General features: G+C 33.3%; 1 protein-coding gene across 1 annotated transcript; it reads right to left on the bottom strand.

Annotated features, from left to right (window-relative positions):
• Positions 1–8779: 8779 nt before the first annotated feature.
• Positions 8780–9222, bottom strand: LOC132236466 (pterin-4-alpha-carbinolamine dehydratase 2-like). Its single transcript, XM_059699612.1, has one exon. It carries the CDS (start codon positions 9216–9218, stop codon positions 8922–8924), a length of 297 nt encoding a protein of 98 aa, XP_059555595.1. The 5' UTR covers positions 9219–9222; the 3' UTR covers positions 8780–8921.
• Between the last annotated feature and the right edge of the window lie 3583 nt (positions 9223–12805).

Here is a 12805-nt window from a genome sequence, read left to right as displayed (position 1 = left end):
GCAGCTGGTCACACCCCCTTCAGGGGGAGGGTCCCCACTGGGGTGCCTGACCAGTCTGGGTGAGGGGCTGAGGGCCGTTTTCAGGATGGCGGGTGACTGAAACTCCCAACCTCTCTTTTTTTTCTTTTTTTTCTTTTTATTCTGAGATTTATTTACCTTCTATCGCTGTCACTGGAACTGAGAGCTGGCTTTAGCTCTGAGGCTCGGCTCCAGCTCTGAGACCTAGGTTTGTTTGGGTTCTATAATTGAAACACTGTTGCAACTCCAGCTCTGAGGCCCGGCCAGCTGAAAGCCGGTTTCTGGGGATTGTTTAGCTTCTATAATTGCAACATTGTTTCTTAGAGTTGCAGCTCAGAGGCCGGCAGTGGCAGGCGGGGAACCTTGGCTTCCTCCATCACTGGAGCAAGCAAGCCTCCTGTTCACTTCAGCTGCCTGGCTGCCGGCTGCCATCTTTGTTGGCAGTTAATTTGCATATCACCCTGATTAGCCAATGGGAAGCATGTCAGAGGTACAGTTAATTACCATGTTTGTGTATTATTAGGTAGGATTATATTGTTTTTCATACAAACAACTGGAAACCTACTTTTACCCCACCCTGTATTTAGAGATTAACTCTGTTATTGCATATCTCATAAAGGTAGTCTTATTTTTATTTATCTTTCAGTGGAGAATAAAACCTTTGAGGGAAGGGAATCCCAATTTTCTTATGGTTATTCCAATGTAAGTATAATGCCTAATACAAAATTGGTTTTCAATAAATACTTTCCAATTGAATAAAATGATTCAAAGCCACTGGGAATGTATTACAGATATTTTCTATCATTTTCATGCAGTTTGCAAACATTAATTCCATAAACAATAAGAATAAATTTTAACAATAAGAATATTGTTAATATCTAATATTAATAAATTTCTGACTGTTAGAAGATATGCTAAATGATTTAAATGAATTATTGCATCTTTCCCTATAACACAACTATTTATTACTATCATATTCAACCTCGCTTTGAAAGTAAGACAGAGAAGATAACTAATTTGTCCTGGGTTTGAAAGGAAAAAAATGGGGAAGTTAAATGTATTCATATTTAAATGCATACCACTCAAGGAAAGAATTTACAAAATGCTAGTCTTTACTGCATCTACTTTATTATATTTACAAAACTAAAGCAATGAATTAAGAGAACAAAAACAAAGGACTAAAAATAAGACTTTCAAATAACTAGCCTAATGCCTGGACAAATAATAATCATTTTCCATATCTATAAAAATTCAAAATCTGTAACTGATATAAGTTGACACAATTAGACATTTCATGAATATATGTTAAATATTCATTTCTCCTTTTCCTCTCCTCTTATACTTCATAATGATTTTTATATTTTTGTAAGATATTATTTTGGAAAAATGTTTTGCTTTTGAGACTATCACAATATAGGTGACTTTTTCTATCCTTTGATTTAAATCATCATGTTCTGCCCCTACTAATGTTACTTTAAATTAAGAATAACCTTAAATTCATTTAAATTTATCTTCTCAGAGTTTTAGAGTTTCAAAGTATTTCAAAACAAAAACTAGTCTAATTTGATATTGTAATTCAAATGTGCTAATATTATAAATGAACTATGTATTAGGAAACAATGCATTGCTTTTTTAAAATCTAAAACTTACTTTACATTCAAATTGAGGGCAAAACTTGTACAATATTTATACCTGGCAACTCAAAATAATTGGAATCATAAAATATTTTAAACTTTGTATCTAAATTAGAACTGAATTGTCTATTTGCAATTACTATGTTTGATGAATATAAATTGGCCAAATAATACTTCAGGACAGAAAAAAGTTTTTTATGTACTTTAACACTTTTACAACTAAAGAGATAATATACTACCAATGAGAGAATTAATTTTTATAGTAAGTTCTTAGGAGCTTAGGGAATAGAATTGGGGAAGACCAAGAAGGGAATAGCAACAAAAATATATAACCACTGTGTCAAAAATGATAATGTTTATTGTGTATATTTGCATAAAACACTTGCTGTATAATAAATGATGAATAAAATAAGACTTATTTTATTGTCTTTGATTTTCTACTTCATCTCAATTCTACATGAAACATATCAGTTATAATATTCTTCACCTAGTTTCCCTCCCAGTTAAAATTGCTTTTCTTGGCAAACACTTCAGTAAGTTATATGCATGAGAAAACCAAGTGTGTTTGAAATTGATAAAGGTTATTGAGAGCTATATATTAGCTAAACAGAATTTCTGTAAATATATTTTAAGGCAAATCTTATCAACCAAATGTCTGAATCACTCCACTGATATTCATATTATTGTGACATGCTCACTGTAGAAATGAGCAAGCTGTTCACCAGAGATTCAAACATTAAGTAGAGATAGAAAAATTTATTTATTCAATGTATTTCCTGATAAACAAAGTAACTTCCTTGGGTATTTGCTCTTTAAATAAAGGTGGATGGCACACATTTGATAACAGTACTGTTAGAATAAGAAGAGGAAATGAGTACAACACAGTTGCTTTTCAAAGAAAGAAACTTTTCATAAATAAATTTTCTTCTCTGACTCTTTTGGGATGCTTCTTTTTTCTTTTGTGGCACAGATTTGTAATGCAATATCCCAAAGACACCTGTGTGTTTTTTAGGAAGTAGGAGGAGGTGTAGTATTTAATTGTCCAATGTCAAGCAAAATCAAAATACATATTCTGAGGCAGATATATATAACAAAAACTAATTATTTCCTAGTTATTTTCTTAGCGGGCTTTGTTTTTTAACATATGTATATATATATATATATATATATATATATATATATATATATATATATATGCACGCGCGCGCGCGCGCGCGCGCGGTGTGTGTGTGTGTGTGTGTGTGTGTGTGTGTGTGTGTGTTGGTGAATTATAGCTAAGTAACTAGATATTAAAGAATTTCAGCAAAGAGGAAATGGCAAAAATTATTACTCTTTATCTTAATTTATATAAGCAATCACACAAAGAAGAGCTACTTAGGAGTTAAGATTTTGGGTTTTGCGATTTCAATACCTGGTAATTACAGTGAAGGTGTTTCAATGAAGTTCTGAAATGTAATTCAGATCAAGAGAAAGGCTATTAGTTTTATGAAGCAATTTTATTGCTAGGGACAAATTTTAAATCATTACAAGTCAATATAATGCTTTTGAATTGTTCTTTAAGCTTAATGGAACAAAGTTGTAGTAATAATTACAAAAGAAAAACCTGTCCAAGCAGATTAATTATAAGAAAAGAAAATTATTTTATTAGGTGCATTTAGCCCATTTATATCTATTGATATGATGGTATGCTTGATCGCCACTCTGTCAAATATTTTATACTTATATATTTTTTGCACATCATATGCTTATTTCCATATAGGGTATGGTTATTCTTGTTTATAAGGAATACTTTCATCTATGACTTTTTCCAAACCGTTAATAAAATCAATTATGACATAGGAAGTAAAATACTAATATAAGTATTACTCATTGTTTTTTTATAAAATTTCTTGAAGAACATGGTATTATCGCTTACTAATGTATAAAATAGCTTATACATACTTTTAAGGCAATTTAAATTATATAAATATAGATATTTTAATAAGTCATCTATGAATATAATGACATGTATAAACATTGAGAGTATAAAATTATTTTGGATTGAAGGAAATTTGTTGGAATAATATATGTCCTCTTATTAGAAATTGGACTATTTTCTTCTTTTATTTTTACTTTCTAATTATAGACCCTAAAGTGCTATGTTATGTATTTTCAAAACTTAAATAAACAATAACTCAAAGAACTATTTATTTTAAATTAATATTTAAGATGGTATAATATGTACCTAAAATGAGTTTATTTTATATTAGTTATAATCTAGGACATTAAAAAATTGCACATGCTCAGAGATATAATCAGAGTTTATAATTAATGTCAAAATATAGTACATAAAAGTTTAGCCCCTGTACATAATCTCAAATAGTATTAATTGGTTTAATTTTAAAAAAGAAATTGCATAAAGTCAACAGTATTTCTTCATTAATTTCTTCATGTATTGAACACTTTAAAAGGCAATTACAATTGCTTTAAATTACTAAACTTGTTTATTGGCTAGAAAAAATGTCTCTGTTGCATTTCAGATAATTCTCCCACAGAAAATGACAAAATTATTTAATAGTTTCATATGATCTTCTATAAAATTAAAAATAAACGTGACGTTAAGCCACATTTTTCATATTAGGTTAATTGATTATTAAAATGAAATTATTGCCCTGGCTGGTTTGGCTCAGTGCTTGAAGCATCAGCCTGAAGACGACTAGGTCTTGGTTTGTTTCCCAGTCAAGGGCATGTATCTGAGTTGCAGGTTTGATCCCGCTCCAGTCCCAGTATGTGAGAGGCAACCAATTGATGTCTCTCTCACATCTATATTTTTCTGTCTCTCTCTCTCCCCTTCCTCCCTCCATTAAAAAAAAAAAAAAAAAAAAAAAAAAAAAGCCCAGCCCTAACCGGTTTGGCTCAGTGGATAGAATGTCAGCCTGTGGACTCAAGGGTCCCAGGTTCGATTCCGGTCAAGGGCATGTACCATCATTGCGGGCACATCTCCAGTAGGGAGTGTTCAGGAGGCGGTTAATCGATGTTTCTCTCTTGTCGATGTTTCTAACTCTCTATCCCTCTCCCTTCCTCTCTGTAAAAAATCAATAAAATATATATATTTTTAAAAAGAGCCCAGTTGTCCTTGCTCAGTGGTTGAGCTTGATCTATGAACCAGGAGGTTAGGGTTCGATTCCAGGTCAGGGCCTTGCTTGGATTGTGGGCTCCATCCCAGTAAGAGGCATCCAGGAGGCAGCCAATCAATGATTCTCTCTCATCACTGATGTTTCTATCTCTCTCCCCCTCTCCCTTCCTCTCTAAAATCAATAAAAATATATTAAAAAAGAAAACGAAGAAATTAGCTTTGCCATAACTTCTCTAATACTGATGTATATCTCTAAATTTATTAGCTAATTTAAAAATAAAATAATTGTAAATTGCATGATGCATATATTCCATGTATTAAATTCTCAAATGATAGTCTATTTTAATGATACATGTAGAAAACTTAAATATATTGCCCTCCAAGATTATATTACAAAAATTATGTTCATAATGAATGATAAATTATTTATATCTTTCAATGTAATATTGCCTATGTTACTTCATGGAAGTTATAAATTAGAACATAGATGATATCCATATTAAAAAACCATTTAATGATTTTATATGCAGCATTACCATCAAACAGAGCTATCATTTTAAAACTTCTAGAATTTTATTTGTAAATTTTAAGCAGTGTTTTATATGGCTATATTTTAAAGATTCCTACATATGCTCTACTTATTGAGATGAGAATTTCTACTTCAATCCTTGCTTAAGCAAGTTATATTTTCCCTGTTATATAGCCACAGCAGATATTATGAAATTCTGAGTCACAGAATAAATAAACAAGAATAACTAAAGTCACTATTTGAAAAAAGAAAATCACTTTAAACAATAAAACAATGACCAATTTAGGCTAATTATACTCACTTACATGTTCATATGGCACTAACTTGTATTTTCCATACTTCTGTTCTAATTAACAAAGTATTAAATTAAAATAATAACATAATTTATCAATTAAAGAAAAAAATAAAGTTTGAAAAAGGGTTATAAGAAACATTTCTGCCGAAACCAGTTTGGCTCAGTGGATAGAGCATTGGCCTGCGGACTGAAAGGTCCCAGGTTCGATTCCGGTCAAGGGCATGTACCTGGGTTGGGGGCACTTCCCCAGTGGGGGGCGTGCAGGAGGCAGCTGATCAATGTTTCTCTCTCATCGATGTTTCTAACTCTCTATCTCTCTCCCTTCCTCTCTGTAAAAAATCAATAAAATATATTAAAAAAAGAAACATTTCTTCTAGCTTCTAAAATAAATGAAATAATTGACAATTTCTCAAGAGATATTTTGAAAACCAATGACCCTAACCCTATAATCTTTCTAATGAATAAACAGATCCCCAAAACAAAATCATTTATCAAAAATCAAAGCTGAAACTGAAACTTGGATAACGACTTAAATATTTTTTTCAAATTATATGAGCCAAATTCAATCATTTAGCTACAGTTTTACTTCTTCAATAACTATTTATCAAGCCTATAATAATAAAATAATAATATGCTCATTAGACTGGACATCCTTCTGGATGACCTTCTGGATGAAGCCGGGGCTGTGAGGGAAGCCCGGGTCTTGGGTGCCAGAGGGAAGCCAGTGCCAGCAGCTGGGGGAAGGAAGGCCTACTCTTGCATGAATTTTGTGCATCTGGCCTCTAGTTCTATACATAAAGTACTCTATCAGGTGTTAAAAATGTAGATGAAATTAAAATTTTCCTATAAAAATGTAACTTATTTTTTATAATTAGTACATTTTTCTCATTCAAATGATGACCATTTTAGTCAAAACATAAATTAGGAAAATTATAATGATTTTCATATTGAAACTTTCTATTAATAATACTGCAGTCACATAATTAACTCAACAATTCTTTCAGACTTGTACAGAAGAATTTAAGTAGAGAAGTTGGTAAAGTTTTTGACAGTTACAAATATCATAAAGATAAAACAAGAACATTAAGTCATTATCTAGTCTGGTGAATGGCATTTCACACTTATATTGTTTAGGTGCTAATTGTGATGACCCAACAGAAGATGCAGATGCACTTCATTTACCAAAACTTTGAGTGTGTGGAAAATGATAAATGCCTGTAATGATGTTCTATTTCTGCCCAAGTGAATTTGGAAGCAATGAATTCCACTTCTTCTCTGACAGTACATCATAGCATTGGGCAAAATATTTCAAAGATTAATAGCTTGTCAAGGAAAGCTCAAACTGATAAGAATTTTCTGTAAAATTATATATCCCTATGTTTAAAATTATTTCATGAAAAGTGTGAAGAACTGCAGAAGGTGCATATAATATTTTAAATAAATATGGAAAGTGTCAATATTTCATTTAAACCTTTCATGAAGAATGGCGGTGAAAAGTTAAAATAGAACTCTACACTCAAGTGATATTTTAAAGATTGCAAGTCAAGTGCAGCAGCTTGGAATCACCAGCTGACAAACTGGCATGAAGAATCAAAAGAGATCTTACAGAAAGTATGACAACTGTGCAGAGAGGTTAAATTAAAATCTATCAGCATGTAAAAATGAAGATTTTATTTTTTTATTCTATGGATGGAACCTGCTGGTGAACTTAAGAAATTAAAAATGTTGATGCAAGCAGAAAAGTCTATAGGACACTGACCCAGATTGCCTGAAATTTGAGAAATTTACCCAGGTACTGGAATTACTCATAAGAATATAGAATACAATATTAATACTAACGTTTTCACTTTAACTCTACAGAAGCAGAAACAGGCTCATTCTTGTAATCTCTTATAAGAAATCAATGCATCTGGAGGTAATAGAAATGCGAGTGTAAATTCTGGATTAAGAAATAAATTCAGCATTCTCAAAATGTAAGTATAAGTTGAAAAAGAAGTGTATGAGATAACCCAAAGTCGAAGAGAACTATCTTCTTACTTAATCATCCTCTCAAAAATGTCTTCGTAAGTACATTTTTTTTCTCTTCACTTTTTCAAGATCATGATTACTGCAAGACCAAAGTGGATATGCAGCAAGTTACAATTCAAAATGCAATACCAATTGATTTGGTTCAGGCTGCGATAACAGAAATAATAGAAACTGGGTGGCTTAAACAAAAGATATTTATTTCACAGTTCTGGAGACTGGGAAGCCTGAGATCAATGTGCCAATAATGTGGTATCTGGTGAGGGCACTCTTCATGGTTTTTATTTTCTCATTGTATCTTCACATTGGAGAGAGAGATGGGGGTGGGGGGGGGAGAAAGCATGCAACCTCTGACCTCTGTCTGGTCTCTTCTTACAAAGTCACTAACTCCATCATATGGCTTCCACCCTTGTTAACTACCTATCAAAGGCTCCATCTTCAAACGTTATTACATTAGAGATTATAGTTTAACATGTAAATTTGGGGAGGACACAAACATTTAGTCCCTAACACCAATCTATAATAATAAAAGCATAATATGCTAATTAGACCGATGAACAAAGCCAGGGCTGTGTGGGAAGCCCAGGTCGTGGGTGCCTGCCAGCAGCTGGAGGGAAGCTCGGGTCCCAGGGGCCTGCCTGTGGCCGGAGGGAAGCCTGGGTCCTGGGTGCTAGAGGGAAGCCAGTGCTGGCAGCCAAGGGAAGGAAGACCTACTCTTGCACAAATTTTGTGCATCGGGCCTCTAGTAAGTTCATAAATGGTATACACTCAATTTTGTGCTTTCTTTGAAAACTAAAGCTTTTAGTTTTTAATTTATTGTGGTAACATGGCTAACAAGATTATATAAGTTTCAAATATACATTTCTATGATACATGGTTTGTATTATTGCATTGTGTGCCCACCACCCAAAACCAAATAATCTTCCATCACCATATATTTCGCCCCCTTTGCCATTTACTACCTCCTCACCCCCTTCCCTCTGGTAACCACCATACTGTTGTCTGTCTAGAGTTTCAGTTTTATATCCCAAACATGAGTCAAATCATATGGTTCTTAGCTTTTTCTGACCAACTTATTTCACTTAGCATCTAATATTCTCAATGTTCATCCATGTTGTCACAAATGGCAGTATTTCACTTTTTTTTTCTTTTTCAAATTTACATTGTTTTGTATTTAAGCACTGATTTTACAAAATGTGATACAAAGGTGAACTAAATTTTCAGCTTAATCTGTTCATGTAAATCACCCACAAAGTGCATTAGACCTAAGATGTATATAAGATTTTACATGGGTTTTGAAAGAAATCACAAAGCAGCAGCTGCTTTTTCAATAAAGTTGGCCAGTTTCACGTCTCCTTTGGTCAGCTGACCACAGTCCTGCGAGGTGAGAGTTATCTGGACCTTGTTGTAGGCATTGAACCATTCTGGGTGAGGATTCATCTTCTCTGCTTGTAGAGCAACTCGGGACATAAAGCCAAAGGCTTGGTTAAAAATTTTGAAGATTGCATCTCTCTCTCTTAATTCTGACCATCCTGCTGCTTTAAGGTCGAGTATAACTTGGTTCCTCTCCTCTGCTGTCAGCACGTGAGCATCTGCTGACATGGCCGGGCGGTGCGGTTCCAACTCACAGCGCCCCCAACAACCTCATCTTTTTTTATGTCTGAGTAGCATCCCCTTGTATGTAAGTACCACATCGTCTTTATCCAATCATCTACTGAAGGACACTTTGGTTAACCCCATTCCTTGGCCATCGTGGACAATATTGTAATGAACACAAGGATGCACATATCTTTGCCAATATATGTTTTCAAGTTTTTCAGTTAGATACCTAAAAGAGGGATTGCTGTGTCATATGGTAACTCTACTCTTAATTTTTGGAGTAACCGCTACTGCTTTCCATAGTGCTGTACCAGTTTCTTTTCCCGCCAGCCATGAATGAAGATTCTTTTTTATCTGCAACCTCTCCAACCCTTGTTATTACCTATCGTATTGATAATAATCATTCTAAGAGAAGAAAAGAAAAAATAAATAAATGAATGAGACTATATCAAGTTAAAAAGCTTCTGCACAGCACAATAAAACTATAAGGATTGAGAAAAAGAAAGAAACAACAAAAGGAATTGAGGGGAAAAAAAAGAGAGAGAGAGAGAGAGAGAGAGAACTCATGAACTTGGACAACCATGTTGTGATTGCAAGGGGAAGGCAAATGGTTGGAGGTGAAAGAGGGCACAGAGGGGATAAATAATGATGGAAAATATAAAATAAAATAAAATTTTAACAAAGGCAACTAATTGAATGAGAGATATTTGCAAACAACAGCTCTGACAAGGGGTTGATATCCTTCAGATGTTCATGCTCAGTGAATAAATACGAAAAAGTGATTTTAAAAATGTGATATATTTGGTATAAATTGTATTGGCTTACAATAAAAATTATCTTAGAGCTCTACTGAGTTACCTTTTGCACGTGTATCCTTAATACATTTCTACATCTGCCCATCCAGTGTTGCTCAGTGGTTGAGCACTGACCTGTGAACCAGGAGGTTCACTGTTCCATTCCTGGTCAGGGCACATGCCTGCAATGTGGATTGCAGGCTTGATCCACAGTGAAAGGTGTGCAGGAGGCAGTTGATCATGATTCTTTCTCATCATTGATGTTTCTATCTCTTCTCCCTCCCCTTTACTTTCTGAAATCAATAAAAATGTATTTTTTAAAAACTGTTTAAACAGTTCTACATCTAATTATTTTCATGAAATAACTCTAGATTACCAGACCCATTTTCCTCACCTTTCCTCACCCACACAGGACTCCGTCCATGTGCCTGGTATAATTCTGAGTATATGAATATAGTCATCTAATTTGCCCATGAATTGTAAAAAATAAACTCAATAAACATAATTAAATTAGTAACTGGTTTATGAAGCCAACAAACCTCAATTCTCCATGCCATTAAAATGTGCATGTTTGAGTGCATTTCAGTAACTTGTAGATATTCCCATTCTTGTAAAATTAATTTTTTCTGGTTTGACCCCAGGTTTGGCCCATATTCTCTCTACTGGGCCCTACTAGATACTGACTACTTCAAATGCTTGCTCCCTCTTTCACTTACTGTAAAATCCCAGAGGTCATATCACTCAATACTATCACTGCCTGCACGCAAGGGTGGGGGTTGGGGGGGGGGAGATAAAATGATTTCCTTGTTCTGGCAATTTAAACCTTCGCCTTCTCTTCCCTTTAGAGATAGCTCCTCTGTCCAGCTTCCTTGCATTTTTTAAAGAGAGCCTTTGCAGTCTAAACGCAAGTGGGTTTTCTTTTTGCTCAGCCATTACAAAGTAACACGTATTTCTTTTTATTTTCTCAAATTGCCAAACACTTATTATCACATTGTCACAGTGTTGTACAAACTAATTGATGTTTTTTCCTCCCAAACTTTGACCATCTTAAAATAAACATTGCTGTAATGAATTTAGCAAGATTATTACAGTTCTTCTATAATCTATTTCTATAGCATAGTGGCAATCACTGTTTAAGAACCACAGTTTTTCTTAGTACATACTCACGATTATATTGTCATAATACTGCAGGGATCTAAAATTCCAATTTTAAAACACTTGGGCCCAAATATATTTTAAATTTCAGCAATTTTGAGATTTTGGAAACTTAATACAATGCATATCCTTTTCTTACATAACTTCCTGGGAGGTTTGGAAGAGCACTACTATCAAATATGTTAAAATAACTGTATTAAAATCTAATGAATATTTAGTGGGGTACATAAAGATTATAAAAGAAAATATCAGCTGAGGTGGGATCTTATTTTGCACCAAATAAACAGATATACAACTAAGTTTTCTGAGCTTTTTTGATTTATGAATTGTGAATCAAACATTTTATATTAAGCAGCAATTCATATTTTGCTAGGCATAACATACTGTGTTGTATTTCACTGCAAACACTTCCCCTCTGTCTAAAACCTAGTGCTCTCACATATACAGCTATCCCAAACACTAAGGAAGTGACTCCTTTTTTGTGTGAAGAGTTCAAAATTTAGACTCCTTTCCCAGTGTCCAGAAAAGTTAAATAAATTCCTAATAAGATACAATGAGCAATGTCCATATATTATGCTCTATTTAGAAAAAACATTACCCAATACATACTGCAAAAATAACATTTAATCCAAAGCAAGATTAGTATATATGTAGATTTTTTTCTGGGAAGTCTTAAATCTAAATAACATTCCCAAGCACTTTAAATATATAAAAATATAATGGAATGAAAATTATAGGGTTACAGTATTAAAAAATAAGAAAAATTATGTTAAATTTTATTTAAATATTGTTTTCGTCTTAAAAAATCTTAATTGTTTCAATAACATTCTCCAAACACAAATCTCACTTTCTAAAAAAGACCTAACCTCAGATATTTGAGGAGGTAGATGTCTCAATATATGAAGCAATTTCAAGATGTCTCAATATATGAAGCAATTTTTTAAAAGAGAAATGCAAATTTGATTAATTGTAAACCCATATTTTGAAATGATAAAGACTGATTTTAATATTGTTTTAAGCAAGGATCTTTTACTTTGCTCAGTGAAGACTGTAATGCAAATTCACAAGAGCTCTTTTTATAAACTGGTTCCAAAAATACTACAATGTCATTTTATAGACAAACCATTTCCATTTCAAAGCTACCTAAAGGTAAACACGTCTGTGCATGCATACACGCATTACAAAAGTTAAAAGCAAATAAATTCCATTCAAATCAAATTGAGGTTATGTCAAGTTATCCTTTCAGTATGAATAAATATATTAAAATTAACCTATACAGGAAACTTAATTAAAAATAAATGTTTTGTCATAGATTATTCCTATATTTTTTTTAACTTTTAGTGAAAATAACTTAATGTGAATTGTGTGTTTTATGTGTGACTCTAATTGTATCCATATATGTCAAAATACATTTTTAAGAACTTTGTAACATAATTAGACAACTTAGCTATAGTACCATGTTGTATGGAAAGATAATAGATTTAATATTATTAAAAACTAGAGGCCTGTTGCACGAAGAGATTTGTGCAATAGGCCTTGCCTTCTCCTGGCTGCCAGCACCGGTTTTCCTCTGGCACCCGGGACCCAGGCCTTCGCTCCGGCTGGAGCCACCTTCCGTCCTCTGTCTTCACGGCTCTGGCT

This window comes from Myotis daubentonii, chromosome 6, assembly GCF_963259705.1.
Source record: "Myotis daubentonii chromosome 6, mMyoDau2.1, whole genome shotgun sequence".
In the NCBI taxonomy this organism is placed as follows: domain Eukaryota; kingdom Metazoa; phylum Chordata; class Mammalia; order Chiroptera; family Vespertilionidae; genus Myotis; species Myotis daubentonii.
The sequence above is the reverse complement of the archived record's forward strand: the minus strand, read 5'-3'. Positions and strand labels throughout refer to the sequence as shown.